The 21,516-nt window shown below is 33.2% G+C and overlaps 2 protein-coding genes and 1 long non-coding RNA gene across 3 annotated transcripts; 1 reads left to right on the forward strand and 2 right to left on the reverse strand.

Moving 5' to 3' along the window:
* Nucleotides 1–664: 664 nt before the first annotated feature.
* LOC145635128 (protein INCREASED PETAL GROWTH ANISOTROPY 1-like) lies at nt 665–5,340 on the reverse strand. Its single transcript, XM_081686414.1, has 6 exons — nt 3,786–5,340; nt 2,972–3,103; nt 2,691–2,872; nt 2,463–2,574; nt 998–1,132; nt 665–820 (listed from the first exon to the last, which is right to left on the reverse strand). The coding sequence occupies exons 1-6, from the start codon at nt 5,070–5,072 to the stop codon at nt 683–685; spliced, it is 1,986 nt and encodes a 661-aa protein (XP_081542540.1). The 5' UTR covers nt 5,073–5,340; the 3' UTR covers nt 665–682.
* A 5,533-nt stretch (nt 5,341–10,873) lies between these two features.
* On the reverse strand, nt 10,874–12,013 carry LOC145635129 (uncharacterized). The gene is made up of 2 exons (XR_014113791.1): nt 11,874–12,013; nt 10,874–11,117 (listed from the first exon to the last, which is right to left on the reverse strand). It is a non-coding gene; the product is annotated as an uncharacterized LOC145635129 (long non-coding RNA).
* A 6,555-nt stretch (nt 12,014–18,568) lies between these two features.
* Nucleotides 18,569–21,184, forward strand: LOC145635131 (phospholipase A1-IIgamma-like). The gene is made up of 2 exons (XM_081686415.1): nt 18,569–19,237; nt 20,369–21,184. The coding sequence occupies exons 1-2, from the start codon at nt 18,638–18,640 to the stop codon at nt 20,999–21,001; spliced, it is 1,233 nt and encodes a 410-aa protein (XP_081542541.1). The 5' UTR covers nt 18,569–18,637; the 3' UTR covers nt 21,002–21,184.
* Nucleotides 21,185–21,516: the final 332 nt, after the last annotated feature.

The raw sequence follows: 21,516 nt of genomic DNA on the forward strand, positions 1-21,516 counted from the left end.
AATAAAACACTTAAAAAACACCGAGGGAGCAAATAATTGTAAATTTGTCTCATGTATAATGTTAATTTCTATCAAATTAAAGAATGGGAAAACTAAAATATTTCAATCTTTTTACTCTTTAACCCAATTATTGAATTTTAATTACTTACGTACTTTTTTCCCAAATAAATTGGATTCAATCTCTTTTATTGTTTTTTGTTTCAACTAAAGTACTCTAACTACATTAAATTATGTCTCATCCTTGAGAAGTTAAACCATGTCATGAAAATTGATACAATAACACCTTGTAATATGGGAAAGCTTTACATTGATAAAGCCAAGATTATTTATTTATTCATTTAAACTTGGAAAGATACCATCTTCATGAAAGGCTTTACGTTGCTCCTTTTGATACGAATGTGTCTATTGCTTTAACAAAAGTACGAGTATTGAATATGCAATTCTACGTTGTGAAAATACTTTGCTGAAACGTTAAAATTCAGCAACTTATATGATATAGACTAACAATTCTAGTAATACTTTAGATCAAATTTTATCCTTTAAGGTTAGTTCTCTTTGGTGTTACTAAAAGTTTTTGAATCAGTAGCAAATATTCCGTTATTCAGGAACGAGTTCTTCATGATTTTGATTTCTTATAATTCTGCGAGTTCTAAAGGTACTGAGTTTGCTGCAGAAGAATAATCTAGCAGGGCATAGATCGGTACATAAGCCTCTGTTGCTGATGCGGCTGCTGGTTCTGGCAATGTACATGGCACGATCTTGCCTTGTCTCTCAGCTCCTCGAATGCTCTCATAGTTTCTGTGTCGAATCCTCCTGCAAACTGATCACACAAGAAGGGAAAATTAGATCATTTAAACACCATTATGTACCACGAAAGCAAATCGAACAGCTAATTATATGCAGTAAATTTCTGAATTTATCTTCGAGACTTTAAACTTGCAAATATTGGTCATTGATTAATTTAGTGTAACATCAGATCGAGTCAGGAAAAATTTACCTGGTGTACCCGGAAAGCAAATCTGACAGCTTGAACAATTAACTCCTCTTCCTCAGGACCACTACCAACAACTTCAAGTTCTGCTGATACTCTTTTCATATAATTCATTGCCAATTTTACAGATGCTAACTTGATCTGTCAATTGAAAAAGCTTTTACATCAATACAACGATGAATGATGTAGACTGTTTCTACGTACTCTGTATATGACTATTGTTATGATACAAATTATACTACATAACTTTTATCAGTTGTACTGGATCATTTTCAATTCACAAAACAAGTGTTGTCTGGCTATATTTGGTTTAAATGTTGATGAACATAGATATAATCACTTCATTTTACAATAATTGCTCTATATAGTAAATCAACCAACATTCACAATGCATGCTATAACACCCTTCAACACCAGCCTAATATATGACAAGGTTGGAAATTGAGTATCCCAAGTCCAAGTAACATAGGTTGGATATACATGACACGGTACAATAGTTCGAGGCAAAGTAACCCACATTTAAAGTATTTGATCAATTCATCATCTATTATCAAAAAACCATACGACATACAACATACTCCACAAGTTTTTACAAAAAAATCACACATCAACTCAGATTCCAACACGAACACGACCCGATTACTCGAATGACCAAGCACACAAGCAAACAAATAAAAACTCGACATCAGACAAACTCAGCATGGTATTATATTAACAATGTTTCCCACTACCTAGTAATCTCCTTCCTAATTAACTCAACCAAGACATGAATCTAGGAACTTTCAAGATCCCTGGTCGCAAGTATAGGAAGGATCCTAAAGTGTGGCTTTTTAGGAGTTTAGGGATTCATAAAAGGTCAACTTTCTCACCCAAAGAATCTGATACTCTTACTATTTTCCTAAGCTAATTAAGCTAAGCAAAGATCCAAAACAAACCATATTAATACAATTTTTATGGGATTACCCATGTGCGCATGCATGCATAATTCTAGTTTATTTAACCCACATTATACCATTTTTATCTTTACCTTTATTTTGTCACTTAGTTTCATTATTAATGCTAAGTAAGATTATATGTTTTTTTTATAATATGGTTTAGTGGACCATGTTCCAACAATTATATATATGTAGCATGAACTACTACAACGGTCATGTATATCCAACATTTCAACCTACCTTATGTGGGATTAATTAATATAGTAATTTTATACTTCATAATGTTCCAATGGACCATGTCTAAACAAAATTTTTAACATAAATTAAAGAACTCAATAATGGGAATACATAACATTCCAATTTCATGCTTAAGGACAATAATTACAGTATTAAGATTCTTCGCCGATGAATAATGAACCAATTATTCACCTAGTAATTCTACCAATATATTTTTTTTTCCCGTCTTCTGTCATGTAATGTGGCTTGTTGAACAAAATGCAGCAAAACGGAAAGTGAATGTAAGAAAAAAAATTCACCTGGCTAACGAATCCAGTATCAAGCATCCAATCGACAGGAATGTGAAATGACTTGAATCTGTTGGCAGCTGATTCTCTCAGTCGCGATAGATTATAAACTCCATGCTCTAATCTGTTTCAATTAGCAAATAATGAAACAACATTAGCTAGTTATATCAACATGTTATTCCATAATGTACATAGAATTGCAACAAATGAACATGAGACCATGAATATTCAGTGTAGTACTTTTCTAGTAGAGTTTGCATTTTCTTGAGAGTGGTGGAACAAGCTTGACGAGCAACATCCCTAAAGGACGAAGCCTCAGATTCGAGCTTCTTAAGATCAGAATACTCGAATGCAGCTTCCCTCAATGCATCAGCCTTCTGCTCCGGCCAATTGAAGTGTTTCAGAACCGCCCTTTCATCAACCTAAACACACAATTTGTAAGCATTTAGCAAAAACTATCTCATATTCTCAAAGAAATTACAAAACAGATATTTCTTAGGGTCTTTGATTGAGTGACATACCAAATAAGAAAGCTCATCATCAAGCCATTTCACAAAAGAAACCACATCTTCAATGTCTGTAAATGCAGCCGTTTCAACCTCCTTAATTAAAAACCTGATGAATTCTCCTTGTGTTTCCACGTCTGTCTTAATCTAGATTTAATACAAAACAAAAATTAATTTTCATATCCATAATTAAATGTTCTTTTAATCAACCATAATTAGCTACAATCCGACATCATTGTAAATTTATAACCACCCGAATACTTTAATCAATTGAGCCAGGTAATTAAACGATAAGTCGATAATCTAATCCCACCAATGTCATTAATTAGCAGCATCTCCCTCAAATTTCAAACATTCAATACAATTAATACGTAGTACAAGTGATTTAACCAATGTTGGGTTGTTGGATAATCAATCTCAACTTGAATGTGTATGACTATATGTTTGACATTTTGAAACTTGACCAACAACAAGACTTTTCTTTTCATTTTTTAAAAAAATTCTTTATTATGTAATAAACCAAAGAACAAGAATTATTGGCATAATAAAATCAAATTAAAGCAACAAAAAAAGTGCAACTTGTTAGTATAAAAGTTCTTTTTCAGAAAATCAAATGGAATCAAAACAAGCAGCTGGAATTAAAACAAATTAAACCAAAATCCAAACAAAAAAGTTCATAAATAAAGACAAGTACACTCTTTAGTCTTGTCAATGTCAAATTTAAACCCAGAAAAAAGGACTCTTCAGTGGCAATATCGTAAATAACTCAAAACACCCTCCAACGGACATAAAAATATAAAATTAAAAAAAAAAAAAAAAAAACCCTTACCGCAAGTAAATAAACCGACCGATTCTCAATCTCTCCGACGAGATCACGTGCACTCGATGACGTAACTTCCGGCTTACCGGCGCCGGAATCTCGCCGGGAATCTCTCCTCATTAACGAATGATAAAACTCTACCACTTCCGGCACTCGCTTAACTTTCGAACTCATAACTTTTACACCTTTCGCCGGAGCCGGCGGCGGCGGAGGTGGTGGCGCCGGAGCTTTTTTCGCCAGAGGAGGTGGTGGCGGTGGTGGAGGAACTGATTTCAATGTTGAAGGTGGCGGCGGTGGTGGTGGAGGTGGTGGTGCTGTAATGCTGTCCGTCGATTTACGAACATCCGACGACGAAGATGAGCAGGAAGAATGTGAATGTGAATGTGAATGTGAATTGGAATTAGAATGTGAGTCGGAATACGAACGCTTGGGTGGAGGTTTTGGTACTCTCGGAATCCGGGATCGAACGAATGAAGAGGAATATTCCGAAGTTTCTGCAATTTCATCCGTCGAGCTACACCGCGAATGCCGTGGCGGTTCAATCTCCGCCACCGCATACGACGGCGTTAGCTGCGGCGGATAATGAACATTAGAGCGATGATCGTCATTGCCGCCTTCCTTAGCTGACACCGTGGCAGAGGAAGAGGAGGTAGAGGTCGTGGGGGTGGTAGTTAAAAACCCGGATTTCCGAAAACTCAAATTCTTAATCAAATTAGACTTTCCAGAAGCTTCGATTAACCCCTGGAATCTCTGAGAAGAGGATAGCTGTTTAACATCCTCAATTTCCGACATTAACTCGGCTATTTTGATATCCTTTTCTCTGGTCTCCCGCTCGAAGATATCCTTCATGATCTCTCTTTCGCGAATGAGCTTCTCATTCTCGGATTGCAGCTCTACCACACGCTGTGCAAACCTTTCAGTTTCGGCCCTCTTCGAAGCGATCTCCGCTTCGAGGGAGGGTACAATGGCGGCGGATTCACGGAGGAGTTTTTGCTCGACGAGTTGGGTTTTAAGGCGGGACTCACGGTCGCGGAGGTCTTCGACGAGTTTAAGGAGTTCGGTGACGTCGGGGGGTTTGGGTTGGACTTGGGCGGAGGAGCGAGGGAAGTAGACGCCGAAAGAGCGGTTGAAGACGGTGGATTTTTGGGAGGAGGATTTTCCGGCGGAGTTGTGGGAGGGTGACGGTGGTTTTGACGGTGGTTTTGACGGTGGTTGTGGTTGTGGTGATGGTGGTGGTTTTGAGGGTTTTGGGGATTTTTGTAACCCCATTGCTGACTTTACTTTGCCTGCTACCATCTAAAATTAACACGGCCGTGTGAGTTGATGTTAATGGAGTGGTGGGTTTTTGGAGTGATGGTGGGAATTGAAGTGATGGGGAGTTTGGAAGTGAGGAAAGGGTTTAAGGAAGAGAGAGAAAAGGTGAAGAGTTAACACACAGAGAGAGAGAGTGAAGAAGAGGAGCACAGAAAACGAGGAACGGTCGTGTTTCTGTGTATACTAGTTTGAATTTTAGTGGGGAGGGAGGAGAGAGAGATACAAATATACAAATAGAAAGTTGAGTCATTTATTTGAGTTTTAAATTAAAGTCGGAGATTAGAAATTTTTTGATTCATAAAAAGGAAAGATTTATCTGTTGGGTAGGGTTGGGTTGGGTTGAATCGAGTCGGGTTAGACTGAGTCTTTGTGATCAGTTACGTCCGATGCATGAGTTACCTGTCGGGGGTAGAGGCGTAGAGCGGTGCAGGAGGGGGTTAAATTTGGCATTATTATTCTCATCCCCACTTAAATTATATTGAGTACATAAGGATAAGGTTAAAGTTTAATCAAATTAGAAAATCAAATCATTCAATAGCACAATTAATGATTCCTTTGATTTTTAATTACGTGTCCAAACTTGTGTTGCAATAATATTGTCACATGAATTACTCAAGTACGAGGTGTATCAACTATGACATCATTAATAACTAGTTTAATTTACTCATACAAAATAGCCTTTTAAGTTGTTTGATAAAACTTAGGGCCTGTTCTCATACGTTTATTTTTAGTTTAGTTCAGTTCAGTTCAGCCCATTTCAGTTCAGTTCAGCTCCTAATTTCCTTCTCTTATAAAGTATTCATTTCATTTCAGTTCAGTTCAATTCAATTCAATTCAATTCAATTCAGTTTATGAGAACATGCCCTTAATTTATACATGTGATACCATTACATAAATAATGTATGTTACGAAGTATATGAATAATCATGTCACACACCGTATTACAGATTTGATTACAAGATGTTAAAGACGGAATAAATTTAGGGTGAATATTTTTTTGGGAAATTCTACATTATAACCCGCTACTTTTTGAAATTCTACGCTGTGCCCCTGGTTTTTGAAACTTCTACACTGTAACCCTAAGGTCTCATTGGTAACTCTGTTGTACCCTTGTCGTTAAGTGTCCGTTAATAAAATTCCGTTATCCCAAAAAAAATAAAAAAAATTAAAAAGAAAAAAGAAAACCAAAATCACCAATTCAACCACCCACAACCAGCCGCTGCAACCCACGGCCAACCCTACCCCCGTCCCCTCGAACGTCGGACGCCTCTCAGACCCCCTTTCCCTCCCTCGGTGACTGCACAGCCCCGATGACCCTCCCCTTTCCCCGTAAAACCACTCGTAACCCCTCCCCCTCCCCCTCCCCCTCGAAAAAACACCTTAAATAACCTCCAATCGCCGGAAATCAACGATCCGCCATCTCCCTTCACCGCAGCCGTAGCCTCCGCTGTTGTTCCTTTTCTCTCTCTCCGCTCTAGCCTCCTACTGTCGGAAATTGAAAGTTATGGTTAGGGTTTGGGATTTGGGGGTTGGAATTTGAGAGATTTTGTTGAACTTCGTGGTGGGTGATTCAAAGGGGAAAGGGGAGGTGGTCGGGGCAACGCGAACGTCGGGGGAGGGGAAGAAATCTAGGCGGCCGACGCTCCGGGGGAAGGGTGGTGGGTCGGCGGTGGCAGCGGGCTGACCATGGGGTGGTTTTGGTGTTTTGATTTTTTTTTTATATATATTTCAGTTATTTATTTATTTAATTAAATAAAATTTTTATGTCTAACGGAACTATATTAACGGTGATTTAGCATCAAGGGTACAACAAAGTTACTTACTATACCTTGGGGTTACATTGTAGAAGTTTCAAAAAGTAGGGGCACAGCGTAGAATTTCAAAAAGTAGCGGGTTATAATGTAGAATTTTCCTATATTTTTATTATTGCACTGGTAAGTTATGTTTTTTCTAATTTTAATTTTATTTTGAGGGTTTACCAAAAAAGAAATAAATTTGGTTAAGGGACTAGATGAAGTCATGAAGCAGTGTGATGGTCCTCCTGTACATGGAAATTTTCAGTTTAGTATGTTTGTCTGATCCTAATTACAAAAAGGTAGTTTGTTAGTTTATGGGAATATTTATGTGAACAAATTTCTGGTTAAAAAAAAACAAAAAAATTGTACAAATTTTTTACTCGTATTATTTTTAATGCTAAAATAATTATTATTAGTGGAAGAATTAGATATGGACACAATTTTAGCCTTGAGGTGGCTCCACGCTCTTTTAGTCACGCTTTATGTTGTGTACTTGTTATAATTAATAGGATTATTATTTGACTGGTTACTGTGTTGTCAACGGTTAGTTTGGTCACCATTTATCCATGACTTTAACATTATTTAGATTTTTATACTTCCTCCGTTTTTATTTTATTGCACCATTAGGACTTTTACACTATTCACTTAATATTCTTTGACCATTATTTGTGATTTATCCATTCGGAAAAATATAGTCATGTGGGTACTAGTTAGATTCGTCTCGAAATCTTTTTTTCAATTATCAATTTTTTATAATTTTTACAAAAGTATAATTGAAGATATTTATAGCTAAAAAAATGCGTTGGCAAACGTAAAATCCCTCCTGGTGTAATAAAAAAAGAACGGAGGAAGTAATTAATTTGTCCATAATCTTATTTAAACACAAGATCTAGCTAACCTGGTTAAGTACTCGTGTATAGTTTCCGTTTCTCTGTTTTCTAGTTAGTGGTTTAACAATTACGGAGTAACATTATACAAATATCTTGTATTTCCTCTTTTCATTATTATTTCCTCCGTCCCTTAATACAATGTCTCTTTCTCTTTATTATGCGAGGAATAAATGCTCAAAAGAGGCATTGTATTAAGGACGGAGGGAATATTAATTATTAACTAGTGTGTTTTATGTTTTGGATTTTTTTTTTTTTTTTTGTTTAATTGAAATTAATGTCATAATAAGATTATTAGTTGCTTAATGTTTGAAGTAAATACTCTTAAAAATTTGTAAATAGAGAAATAATAACTTATATTAATATGATTTCTATTGTGATTTGTGAATTGCCGTAAGCGAATGTCTATACTACTTACATGTTATTGCTTTAAAAGTTTTGAAGCTAAAAATTACTTGTCTAAATCTATTGAAATCACCTATATATGAAAGACTTTATTACGAAGTATCTTTCATCCTAAAACAAAAAACATTAATGTCATATTGGAATGGTGGTTAAGCTCCCAGTTTTTATTTAATTTGTAATTATTGGTCATGTGCACTTTTTTTGGAAAGTTTTTTTTCAATATTATATAGATATGATGAATAATTGCATGAATTAGAATTTTACTCTCAACAACGTACTCTAATATCTTTATAACTTTATTAACATTTGTGGATCTTTTACCAAAACGGCTAGTTTAACAAAAGTATTTACCAAAACAGCTAATTATAAATTTTAATTCCCAAACTAGCTAATTTATTAACTTGGAAGGAATTTATCTATTTCTTATTTCCTTTGAACGGTTTGGTTCACTTTTTTTTAATTTTATTTTTGGATTTTTTTTAAAATAACACCACAAATTTTACAAAAAATGGATTATAACACCACAATTTTTCAAATTTTGATTATAACATCACCACAAAAAAATCAAAAAATTTGGTTTCACCACCAACTAACGGATTCTTGGATGGAATCCATTAGTAGGGTCCACCGTGGACACGTGTCACTCAACGATTTGTTTAAAAAAATTAATTAAAAATAAAAAAAACCCTAAATTCTAACCCAACCCAGCCCCACCACCGGAATCACCAGCCAAAACACCGATATCCCCTGACCTCCCGCCGGAACCACCTTATCTCCAGCCGGAACCGACGACTCCATCATTTCCGCTCCCCGAAAACTACCCCAGCCCCATCTAGCCTCACATCTCCAACAACACCAAACTAACCCGCGCAACCACCTCCGCCACTCAAAACACAACCAAATCGCACCCACCGAACTCCGCCTGCTTCGACAACCCACAGATCTCCACATGCGCGACGACCCCTGCCCTGATCCCCACCCTAGTTTGCGACCCCACTCCTTGATAGTGGCGGCTGGGGTGTTTTTCGGTGGCTAAGGTGTTTCAAGGATGGGTTAGGGGATGGGTTAGGTGGGTTTTCGGTGGCTGGGGTGTTTGAAGTTCGCTATGGTGGGTTTTTCGGTGGCTTGAGGTGCCGACGGTGGGGCTGGGTTAGGGTTTCAGGGCTGCCGGTGGTGGATCGGAGATAGGGATTGGTTTTTTTTTTTTAATTTGGTTTTTTTTTAAAAAAAAACCAATCAATGAATGACACGTATGCTTAGTGGGTCCCACTAACGGATTCCATCCAAAGATACGGTTAAATGGTGGTGAAATTCAATTTTTGGGTTTTTTGTGGTGTTATAATAAAAATTTTAAAAAAGATGGTGTTATAGTCCATTTTTTTTAAAATATGTGGTGTTATTTTCAAAAAAATCCTTTTTTTTTTAACTTTGTTTTTTTGGTCTTATTTTTATTTACTTAAAGATTTTTTTAAGTTGGAAAAGTTAAGCAATATACAAAACTACGAATAACGTAAACAACCGCAGACTCGCAAAACCCTAACTTCGATAAAAAAAAATAATTAAAAACACTAATTTTTCATCTACATCAATCACAAAAATTTGGAATTTCAAGTAGTATTGTTCTATCAAGACTACCGCAAATTTATACGACGATAAGATATTCTAAGGTATTGTTTATCTTATTCATATCTACTAATTGTATACTCTTTGTTAATGTCGACTAGTATGAATTTTTTTTTTTTATTTTTGTTTAATGTGTATGATAAATCAAACTTACATATATTTATTTCTATCTTTATGTGTAAAAAAAAAATAGTTGTATTTTTTTTTCTTTTGTTGATTGGAAGTTTGGATCATTTTTTTTGAGTGGTTGTTTGTGTTGTGTAACTTTTTTTAAAATTGAGAATTGCTGCATATATATTATGTTGATTGTTATTGTTCAAATTAATGGGATATTTTAAACTATGGCCTTAGAATTTAAATAAAACCAAAATTAAAAAAATAATTCTTTTTAAATTAAAAAAAAAAACATAAAGTGAACTGAACGGGTTCAAAGGAATATAAAAAATAAATAATATCCTTTCAAATCAATAAATTTAGCTAGTTTGGGAATTAAATTTTATAGTTAGCCGTTTTGGTAAATACTTTTGTCAAATTAGCCATTTTGGTAAAAGATCCAACATTTGTTTTGATAAAAATTGTACGAAGTGTAAAGCTTTGATGTTATGATAGTAGTTCAATCATTTTTGTATAATAATATTTGTTGTTTTAATAAGCTAGTGACAACATTTAGGGTATGCTCAGATTTACTAAATTGAGCTGAATTGAATTGAGCTGAGCTGAACTAAATTGAACTGAACTAAACTGATCTGAATGGAGCTGAAATGAATTGTTTATGATAGAGTCACTACGTGAAAAAATGAATTTGGCACCGGTTCAAACCCGGCCTAAGGCACCGGTTTGAACCGGTGCCTATGTGGGGGGTGCCAAAAAGGGGTTTAAAAAGGCACCGGTTCAAACCGATGCCAAAAATCAAAATTGGCACCGGTTAACCGGTGCCAAAAAGGCCAACAGAAAATTATTTCAAAGTTTTTGGCACCGGTTAACCGGTGCCAAAAAACCCCCAAAAATCATTTTTTTTTTTTGGTTGTCGTCATTTTTCACTTAAAAATCAAATTGACTAAAATAAATAAGAACAACAACATATTAATCGAATATCATTGAATATAGCCGAAATTTACAGTATATAATCAAGAAAAAATTACAATATACAAATTATAAAATTAAACAATTACAACATATAAATAAATAAAAAAGAACTACAATATAAATAAAAAAAAATATTACAACATCACAATAAAAAAAAAAAACCCAAACATCTAAATCAATATTCTTGATTCTTGATTCTTGATTCTTCAATTATGTGCAATATTTTGGGCCTGCAAAGCAAATAGTAATGTATTAGCTGCGAAATTAGTTAAAAACCCAGAAATTAAAAAAAAATCGAATAAATTAAAATCGAAAAAAAATTAAAACGCAAAAAATCGAAAAAATTAAAATCGAAAAATAGTTAAAACCTAGAAAATACAGAAAATGAAGAAAAAATTAAATTAAAACCCAGAAAATCGAAAAAAATTAAAACCCAGAAAATTAAAAAAAAAAATCCAAAAAAAATTAAAATCGAAAATTAGTTAAAAACCCAGAAAATTAAAAAAAAAATCGAAAAAATTAAAATCGAAAAAAAAATTAAAACCTATTAAATCGAAAAAATTAAAATCGAATATTAGTTAAAACCCAGAAAATCGAGAAAATCCAGAAAATGAAGAAAAAATTAAATTAAAACCCAGAAAATCGAAAAAAATTAAAACCCAGAAAATTAAAAAAAAATAAAAAAAAAAATAAAATCGAAAATTAGTTAAAATCGAAAAACAAATAATAATCGAAAAATGAATCAAAATCGAAAAACAATAATAATACCCAGAAATGAAATCGAAAAACAAAACCCAAAAATGAAATCGAAAAACAATTACCCAGAAATGAAATCGAAAAACAAATACCCAAAAATGAAATCGAAAACAAATACCCATAATTCGAAGAAAAATAACCCAGAAAATCGAAAAAAAAAACCCTATTAAAATCGAATAAAAATGAACAGAAATCAAAAATAATAATCAAAATAAAATAAAAAAAAATACCAAGAAATCGATTGAAAGAAGTGAGGACGGTGTTGCATGTTGGAAGGAGATGAGGGAGAAGGAGATGAGGGAAGAGAAATAGAAGGAGATCGAGAAAGAGGAGGAGAGGAGAGAGAAAGAGGAAGAGAGGAAGAGAGGAGGAGAGAGAAAGAGAAATGGCTAAATGAGCTAATGTGTTAGGGTTGGGGGCTTTTATATGGGCCGTTTTTTTTTTTTTTTTTTTTTTAATATTTAATGGCACCGGTTCACTTCAAACCGGTGCCCTTTTATGTTTTTGCCACCGGTTTGAAGTGAACCGGTGCCATATATCCTGGTTCAACTTCCCACCAAATTTTAAGGCCATTTTTGGCACGGGTTTGGACTGAACCGGTGCCAATTAGGGGGTGCCTTTTTGATTTTTTCTACTAGTGAGTGAAATTAGAAACTGAATTGAACAGAACTGATTGGAGATGAACTGAATTGAAATTAAGCTGAAGAGAATAGGTCCTTAACAAAACAATTAGTATATGAATAATGTAAAATTAGTTCAATTATTGTGATTTTCAATAATGCAGAAGTAAAATTAATTAAGAATGTTTGAATGTGCTAAGCACGACCTTCAATTATAAACACAGCTGCAATTTTTCTCAAATGGTATCGAATTGTGATAACTTTTTAAATGTAATGTTCAATTTAAATGATACGAAAACATCATGAATTTGACAGATCCATAATTTGGACCATTTGGTAATTGATATTTTGAACAAAAGTATGATTAATACATTAATGTAAGAAAAAATATGAGCCAATGGATGCCTAGAGACATCGGTCGACATTGAATGTAGAGAGATTTGTTCAAAATAGACAAAGAGTAAGAATTATGTGAGATGATCAAGAGGTGGGAATGAATGAATGAATGTATGAGGAATAAATGAAGGGTGGTCATGGTCCTTAATAAAAACACTCATGTAAACGAATTGAAGGGACTAAAATGGAGGTTGCAAGCACATGTATGGCCAACTAAGCAAGGTGGAAGTGAGTAAATGTATGTACTACTATGAAGTACCCTAGTTCCAAGGGACTCTAAGCTACCTTTATTATATTTTTAGGACAATTTATTTGGCGTAGTATTTATCGATCAAGTAGATGATGTTTTCCTTCTTACTCGTTCATTTGCTAAGGTGGTGGGGTTCTAATTTAAAGATTGTATCCGTTTGCATGGCCATCTTTATAATTTATAACAATATGTTAATGCTACGTTGCTTTCTCCTTATTATTAATTTCACCTTAATAAATAACATTTGATGAACTGTTAATATGACGATTAAATTTAACCTTCTAGATTTTTTAAACAAAAGTCACAAGGTAAAGTCAATGTTAAATTGTATTTTTCATGATCATGTTTAGTTTCTACGGGAGAAGTTGGTTTATTTATTTTTGGTTGGGTTTTGCACCTTATTTGGATCATAAAAAAAATACCACCAATGTTTCTTTTTATTTATAACAAAGTATTTTATGTCGATATTATGTGTGAATTGAATGCACTGTAAATAAGATTGTATTATACAGTCTTGATTTGCCTACTGCATTTGCACCAAAAAAATCCCTGTAAATTTGAGTTTATTATAAATAAAATTGTATTTTTATAAGATTTTATTTAACCATCAGCCATTAACTTAAACTTTTAGTTGAGTTGGTCCATTAATATGGTATCGAAGCCAGCGTAATACAAAGTTTACGGGTTCGAATCTCATCTACCCCTCCTTCAAAGTGGAATCAACATACTCCGTCCTGATGGTCCTCGAACACATTTTAATTATTGATTTGCCTTTTTCAATTTGTTTGACTGAGCAAGAAATGAAGCTTGGTGTATCTGCTTGGCTACTTTTGGGGGCTTCTAAAAATTGAGGATGACATGGGCAATTGGCAATAGGCCTGGCCCAATTGATGTGTTGAGCTTTAATAATCTCTTCCATGATTTTTGGACGCAACGAAAAGAGTCGTACACTCTCACTACTGGGGTTAAAGTGTGATTGTCTCGTTGTTTAAATTGTTACTTTGTTAGTACTAGATTCGTGCTTGCTTGTGACCATTTGTAAGTTTATATTGACGAAAAATACAGGTTTTGGTGTTGAGATGATTCATATTGTCTTCTGGACTCCAGTAAATAATCATTCCACCTTCTTCAATCTGATTGTTGTGTTTCTCTTATGCACAAATGCACTTGGATTGAGTTCCAAAAATGTTCGAAGCTTTAGTTAATAGATGTAAATATGTAATACAAAGTATTTCTACAGAAATGTAAGCAAATGGACATTAAATAAACGTACCTTGGTGGCTATTTACAGTGATCCTAATTGCCTTTTGGACTTGAGCCTATTGAAAAAAGATTTGTAAGCAAATTTGGTTTTAATTTGTAGTAACTAATTACTCTCTCTGTTTCTAAATTAAAGTCTTATTGAAAAAAAATCGTTTCACCTAAAAGCATGTTCATGAATAAAAGCCTTATTTCATCTCTATCTATGGTTTATTAACTTTTAATCATTCAAATCCCTCTATATATTTTTTTAATGTTCCCCATTAATCAACCAAACCCCACATCTTGGTTTACCTTTCATCTTCCTAAATGTATTACGAAAGATAGATGAAACTTTTATTTAGGGACGAAAGGAGTATAGAACCGCGAGTAATGTCATGATATGAAAGAGAAATAGTTAATGTAGCATTGCTAGTGAAGTTTTATACGTAGTAATAAAGCTTTAATAAAGGATAATTACAGAAATTTCTTGTATGAATTAGCCTAGATAATAGTTGGGCTTTCAATTTCACAAAGTTCGTATGATATATGTAAATGAGCTGGGCCGTTATCCCGTGTTAAACATATTTATCGAATCAACAACTTGGCCTAGATTGGGTCAAGTGGGCCGATATCATGCAATTTGTTAATAAACTTTTGCAGTACTGCTAGTGGCTATGCAGTCCTCTCTCTCTCTCTCTCTCTCTCTTTTTAATTTTTATTTTTTAATTTTTAATTTTTAATTTTTTTTTAACGGATAATGTCATACTAAATCAAAACCTTGTTTAGGTAACTAGACCCAAGTTAGGGAGCACCGGAGCAAAGACCACTTGAGAGAGAGAGAGAGAGAGAGGGGGGGGGGGGGGGGGGGGTGGAGGAGGTAATGGTTTATTATTTGTGAGTTTGTGACTTGAAATTTAGTAAAATCGCAAAGGATATTACAAATGCACATATCTCTCAAAATAGAAGTGACCTTGAAATGATTTAAGTTGAAGGTGATAACATGTTTTAACAGATTTTCAATTAATGATTGGTCGTATGCCCAATTTCGATAAGAAATAAGAAAGTTATGGCCGTTGCACGAGGTACTGCCAAAGCTAGAAACATTAGGAAACCAAACTTTCCTTTTCTTCGGTTTCCTTATTTTATCTTGATATTGCTTTGTAATTCGGGTATGCTAATGACGTCTACTTATGTTATTTTTAGGGGATAATTTAGAATTTTTTTATGTTATACTTCCTCTGTTTTTTTAGCTTATGGCTCGTGAGGGACACAAAAAATTTAATTTAAGAAGAAGAGAGATATAGAGAGGAATATATATATGGACTTATGTGATGAGGAGAGAGAATGAGAGAAAATATGTACAAATAGGGAAATGTTACAATATTTAAGAAACTTCCTAAAATGATAATTGTTACAATATTTGTGGAACGGAGGAAATATAAGTAACCATTGGGCGAACAAGTATAAGTACTTATAGCTTTTGAGCCTAGCCAATTCAGCTAAGATGTAACTTTACTTGAAAGATTTTGTGAGATGGAGATCATATTATCTTCTCCTTCATTGTATCTATACTATCCTCTCCTAATCTAGTTTATTTCTTAAATTTATTTTTATGTATTGTTGTATAATACACAACTCAAGATCAAACACATTACCTAAATCAATCGTTTCTCATTAATTTCATTACAAGGTTAAACAATCCATTAGACAAAAACATTTTCATATAAGAATACTTAAAAAGGCAAATCAACAAGTATACTTTCTTCAACCTCCATACCCAAAGATGTTTAAACAAAACTCTTCATGCATATATACAATTTCTAATAAGCTTAACATTTTAGAAAGTCAATTATGATACTTAAAAAAGTAAGTAGTATTTTTGTTTCAGACTAAATGCGTGTGTTGTTTTGCTTTTTTATTTGTCAAAACACAACTTTAACTATTAATTTTAGTATACAAAAGTAGCAATTACTAAAAATTCATAGAAAATTATATTTTGATAATATACTTTGAAATTAATCTAACAATATTTTATACGCGGGATGGAGGTTTTATTATTTTGGATAAGAAAAAAAAAGGATGCAAGCATGATATATGGGACTTGAAGAAACAATAGGAACCTCCTTAATTAAGCTAAGCCACAATTTTTGGTCGGGTGCATGATTACGACTTATATTACATTATTTACATATGATATGGAGTATATCGATCGAGTGATGCGTACAAGCATAACTAAAGAAACCTCCTTTCTTTTTCTTTAATTTTGTTCATGTCTCTTCACTACTCATTATAATCCAGGTGGCATTGAAATATAATAATGTTTCCAATATAAATAAATTCAACAATTTTTGTACACATATTATATGATTTTCAAGTAGGTCTTCTCATTAGTCTCCTCTAATCTTATGCATCATTCTCATTGTAGATTTGATGTAGCTAATTAATCAATCCTCTCGAGTAATTTACAATCATGACAAATTTGAAAAGAGTGTTTATTTGCCATTTGTTGGACGTTAATTTGATTAAAATGGTTTCAAAATATATATAAGTGGACTTTGGATCAATTGATGAACTTAGTTTCAAATCATTATTAACTTCACGACAATTAACCTAACAACTAGGATTTTTCACTTCACGAAATATGCACATGAAATTGATTAATTAATATTTGAAATATAAGTGGATGATAGATGAATTCTTGTCCAAGGCGTTTCAAAATAAATGTATGTATATAATAGTGTTCTGACTACGATAACACTCGACTTTTTGTTACTTTGTAATACCACCTCCATCTATATACAAATAAAAGTTTATCCTATTTTGTATATATTTGTTATTTAATGTCGTAATTTGTAATATTCTACTCGAAAGGAGGGACGTGATATGTAATGATTAATATTACTAGTTCATACTTTATAATACTATCTCCTTCTATAAAGTACAGTTAATCATGTTTTGATTTTACATACATGTTTGTTAGTACAGTGTTCATCATTGATTAATCAAACACTCATCATTTTCAATCTTATGATGATGATTTAGTAGCTTTTCCTAAATTGTGAATAATATGAACATTACTGAAAGCAAATAAAAACTATTAAAAGGGAGTAATTGAAAATTATGCACTAGAATAGTGCATGAGTTCCCTAGATAACAAGTCTTATGACATAAATAAAAGTAATTAAGTGATTTGATTAATATAAAATAACAAGATAAGGTAAACTACTACTAAAAATGGATAGCACTAATCATACTCTAAACTACCATCAGTGGCGGATCCAGGATTTTTCGGGTGCTAGGTCACCACCGACTACTAATCAATAATTAATGCAAGAATATTAAAAAAAAAAGCTAATATTAAGTTATATTAACAATTAGATTAAGAAAACATAATGCATTTTTCGAACCAAAGAAACTTGTGATATCACACATTTTTTTTCTTTTCATTCTGAAAATTAAGTTATATTAACAATTAGATTAAGAAAACCACAAATGCTTCAATTTACAATCCACATATGCAATTATCCAAACTAATCAATTCCAAAAAAAAAAAAAAAAACAGAAACCCTAAGTTCTAATATGAAATCATCAATTAATCAATTTTACTGTCAATTTATAATATCAATTTACAGGAAATAATTTATAATATCAAATTATCAATTTACAGGAAACAATTTCAATTCCTAAAAAAAAAAAAAAAAAAAAAAAAGCAGCAATTCAATTCCTAAAAAATCAGAAACCCTAACTCCCTAAATTGATAAATTATCAACAATTTCAAAAAACAATAGAACACATACTAATTAACTAGATTAAATTACATAATCAACTCAATTAATCACAAATTCAAGTACTCAACCCAACAATTCAACAATTTGGGTATAATTTACAAATTTAAAAACTTAAAAACAAACTTACTTAGTTACTTGGCAGCAAGAAGAGTCGAAGAACGCCGAGTCCGAGTGTGTGTGTATGCTGCCGGCGAGGCGGTGCGGCGGTGACTCCGGCGACTGGCGGTGCGGCGGCGAAGAGCGAAGAGAGAGATTGAGATTTGAGAGGATGAGAGTGCGTGATTTTGAATATGGTTTTGTTTTGTTTCTTTTCCCTTCCAGTACTGACTGTCCGTTTTTTTGTTTTTTTAATTTTTTTTTTTTAAAAAAAAAAAATTTTGCTAGGTCACGTGACCTACCTGGACCAAGGGTAGGTCCGCCACTGACTACCATAATGTAACTTAAGCTATAAATAGCATTGAATAAACAAAAGAATTGAAGCTCAATCCTCTATCAAATCATTATGTAACTTAGACTACAATTCTGTTGATAAAATAACAAAATAAATATGAAACTCACAATATCAACCTCAATGTGACACTATATATAATTACAGACTAATAATAATACATTTGTATTTGTACTTTGTACCCTACCTTTCTAATTCTAACCAAGACTAATCAAGTCACCTAAGCTAAGCAACAAAAAATAGGCCAAAAATGATGAACTCTCTTCACCATCACAAGAAATGGGAGAAGCTTAGCGGCCAAAACGATTGGGAAGGCCTCTTAGACCCCCTCGATATCGATCTCCGACGAACCATCATCCACTACGGAGAGAAGGCTCAAGCATGCTACGACACCTTCGATAGCACGAAAATATCGAAATATGCCGGTAGTAGTCGTTACTCCAAGAAGAATTTCTTCACAAAACTAGGGCTAGCAAATGGACGGCCTTACAAGTACCGCGTTACTAAGTTCTTGTACGCAACTTCGGGTATAGCTTTGCCTGATGCATTTTTGTTTAAGTCACTTTCGAGGGAGGCTTGGAGTAAGGAGTCTAATTTTATAGGGTATGTAGCCGTGGCGGAGGACGAGTCGGTGGCGGTGTTAGGGAGGAGGGATATTGTTATTGCTTGGAGAGGGACTATTCAATCGTTAGAGTGGGTTAATGACTTGCAATTTCTTCAAGTTTCGGCTTCGAGTATACTTGGTAAGGGTGATGGGAATGATGATCCTAAGGTGCATGAAGGATGGTACTCGGTTTATACTTCGGAAGATCCTAAATCGCCATTTAATAAGACTAGTGCAAGATCCCAAGTAAGATTATAATTGCTTAATTAAATCTTTATTTCATCCTTTACTATTTGTTGTTTTGTAAATTTTTTTTGAAGATCTTACTTTTCTTTCAACATCTATATGTGTGTTATAGCATCACTATCAGTTTAAAAAAACAAAAAAAACATATACGAAGTACTGGTATATATATGTTACCGAGATGACATGTTATATACTCCCTCTTTCCTTATTTTATTACCCCATTTGACTTTTAACGGCCTTCAAGACGCATCTTAGAATGCATATACTACCTCCGGTCCAATTTACTCGCAACAAAGGAATATTTTATGTCTCACAAATAATATCTCTTTGTTGCGAGTAAATTGGACCAGATGGAGGAAGTATTTTCATTTCCATACACATAAAATTTATAAAATTTTGATATTAATAAAATATGCAATAAGATCACTCATAACTGTATTATCTCTTGTAAATTAACTGTAATTTATAATCAAAGTTTATAAAGTTTGACCAAAAAAATAAAAATGGGGGAAAATAAAGGGACGAAGGGAGTAGGTAATAAGGATGATACTATGATAGTGCAGAATTGTGTAATTTTCTTTTGAGTCCGAGAATTCTCATTAACAAAAAATGTACAAGGTGTACATGAAACTCTAATTAACTGTATATAGCTATAGTATAATCTAGTAGAAGTATTTTTCGTTTGTGTGTGATTTTACTTTTACATGATTAAAGTATACAAAATAAGATATCATTACAATCATTATATACGCTAAATATAAACATATTTTCTATCTATAGAGAATGAAAGCGATGGACCACAGATATATCCAAATTAGTAATAATTGCTTTTTTTTTTTAATTTTTTTTTATTTTTAATCCAATATGATTATTTTATGTTTTACTTGTACATTATATTGGTAATTTTTTTTTTTTTTTTTTTTTTAAAAAAACAATCCATCAAGACTCAAATCAAATGTTGTATTTTGTAATTTGTATGCATGCGGTCGCCCCATATAATATCAATATTTCAACACTTGAGACAACAATAAACTTTTTATCAAAGTAATAAATCATATCTATACGTAATCATACATACTAATTTTCTTAGAAAGTTTATTTTAAATTTCATTTTCCTTATTTGATTTGCAGGTTCTTCAGGAACTCCAAAATTTAGTGGAACAATACAAAGATGAAGAGATCAGCATAACCATAACCGGTCACAGTTTAGGTGCAGCCCTAGCTACACTAAACGCGGTTGATATAGTTGTTAACCACCTAAACAAACCCAAAGACTTCCCAACAAAATCATACTTAGTAACAGCCATAATATTTGCTAGCCCTAGAGTAGGAGACTCCAATTTCAAAAAGATTTTCTCAAAATATGACAAACTTAAGCTTTTAAGGGTACGTAACACCTTTGACATCGTACCAAACTACCCTTTACTAGGGTATTCCGACGTTGGCCAAGAATTGGTGATCGACACGACTAAGTCTCCGTACTTGAAGACACCCGGTACGTTCACAAATTGGCATAATATGGAGGCATATATGCACGGAGTTGCTGGAACACAAGGTAGTAAGGCCGCGTTTAAGTTGGTGGTTGATCGCGATGTTGCACTTGTAAATAAGTCGATGGATAATTTGAAGGATGAGTATCTTATACCGGTTGCTTGGTGGATTTTGAAGAATAAAGGAATGGTTCAACAGCCTAATGGTTCTTGGTTGTTAATGGATCATGAAATGGATGATGAAGATGATTATATTGACTTTGGACCTTTTTAGAACTGGTGGACATTGAGTTTATATTATGTTGTTTAGTGTTTTCCTTTTGGGAGTTTGGTTTCAACATCTCTTGTTTGGTTCATTCAACCTTTGACTTTACAATTTTTTACATGAATTTTTTAAATTTAAGTGTGTATTTGTATATATATATATTTTTATTAAATGATTGAAATATAATGTCTTTTATACGATATGTACACTTTATTCTACAATAAGAATTTACTCAATCAATCCATCAATACCTTAATTGAATAAGTGAGATTGGTTGCATTAGAATATACTCAATCTTATAAAATTAATATACTTTCTATAGTTGATCGAGGAATGTGCGGATAATGGGACGTACTAGAATAATCCACGAAGTATTAAATGGGAAATTATCTGTTTCTCATATTGAGAAACGAAATTTGTTTCTCATGGGGGCATTTTCGTGAATAAATCAACATTTTTTTTTTATTATTGTGGGCTCCACAATTGAATAAAGTTGTTGGTTTATTTACGAAAAATGTCATGTG

This window comes from Chenopodium album, chromosome 6 (genome assembly GCF_948465745.1).
Source record: "Chenopodium album chromosome 6, dcCheAlbu1.1, whole genome shotgun sequence".
Lineage (NCBI taxonomy): Eukaryota > Viridiplantae > Streptophyta > Magnoliopsida > Caryophyllales > Amaranthaceae > Chenopodium > Chenopodium album.

What these genes read in the sequence shown, in the direction of transcription:
- LOC145635131 (XM_081686415.1), top strand. Translation starts at nt 18,638, where the DNA reads ATGATGAACTCTCTTCACCATCACAAGAAATGGGAGAAGCTTAGCGGC. An exon ending in AGACTAGTGCAAGATCCCAA is followed by an intron (nt 19,238 to 20,368) that starts GTAAGATTATAA and finishes TTTGATTTGCAG; the next exon opens with GTTCTTCAGGAACTCCAAAA.
- LOC145635128 (XM_081686414.1), bottom strand. Translation starts at nt 5,072, where the DNA reads ATGGTAGCAGGCAAAGTAAAGTCAGCAATGGGGTTACAAAAATCCCCA. An exon ending in ATGCAAACTCTACTAGAAAA is followed by an intron (nt 2,575 to 2,690) that starts GTACTACACTGA and finishes TAATTGAAACAG; the next exon opens with ATTAGAGCATGGAGTTTATA. An exon ending in ATACTGGATTCGTTAGCCAG is followed by an intron (nt 1,133 to 2,462) that starts GTGAATTTTTTT and finishes TTCAATTGACAG; the next exon opens with ATCAAGTTAGCATCTGTAAA.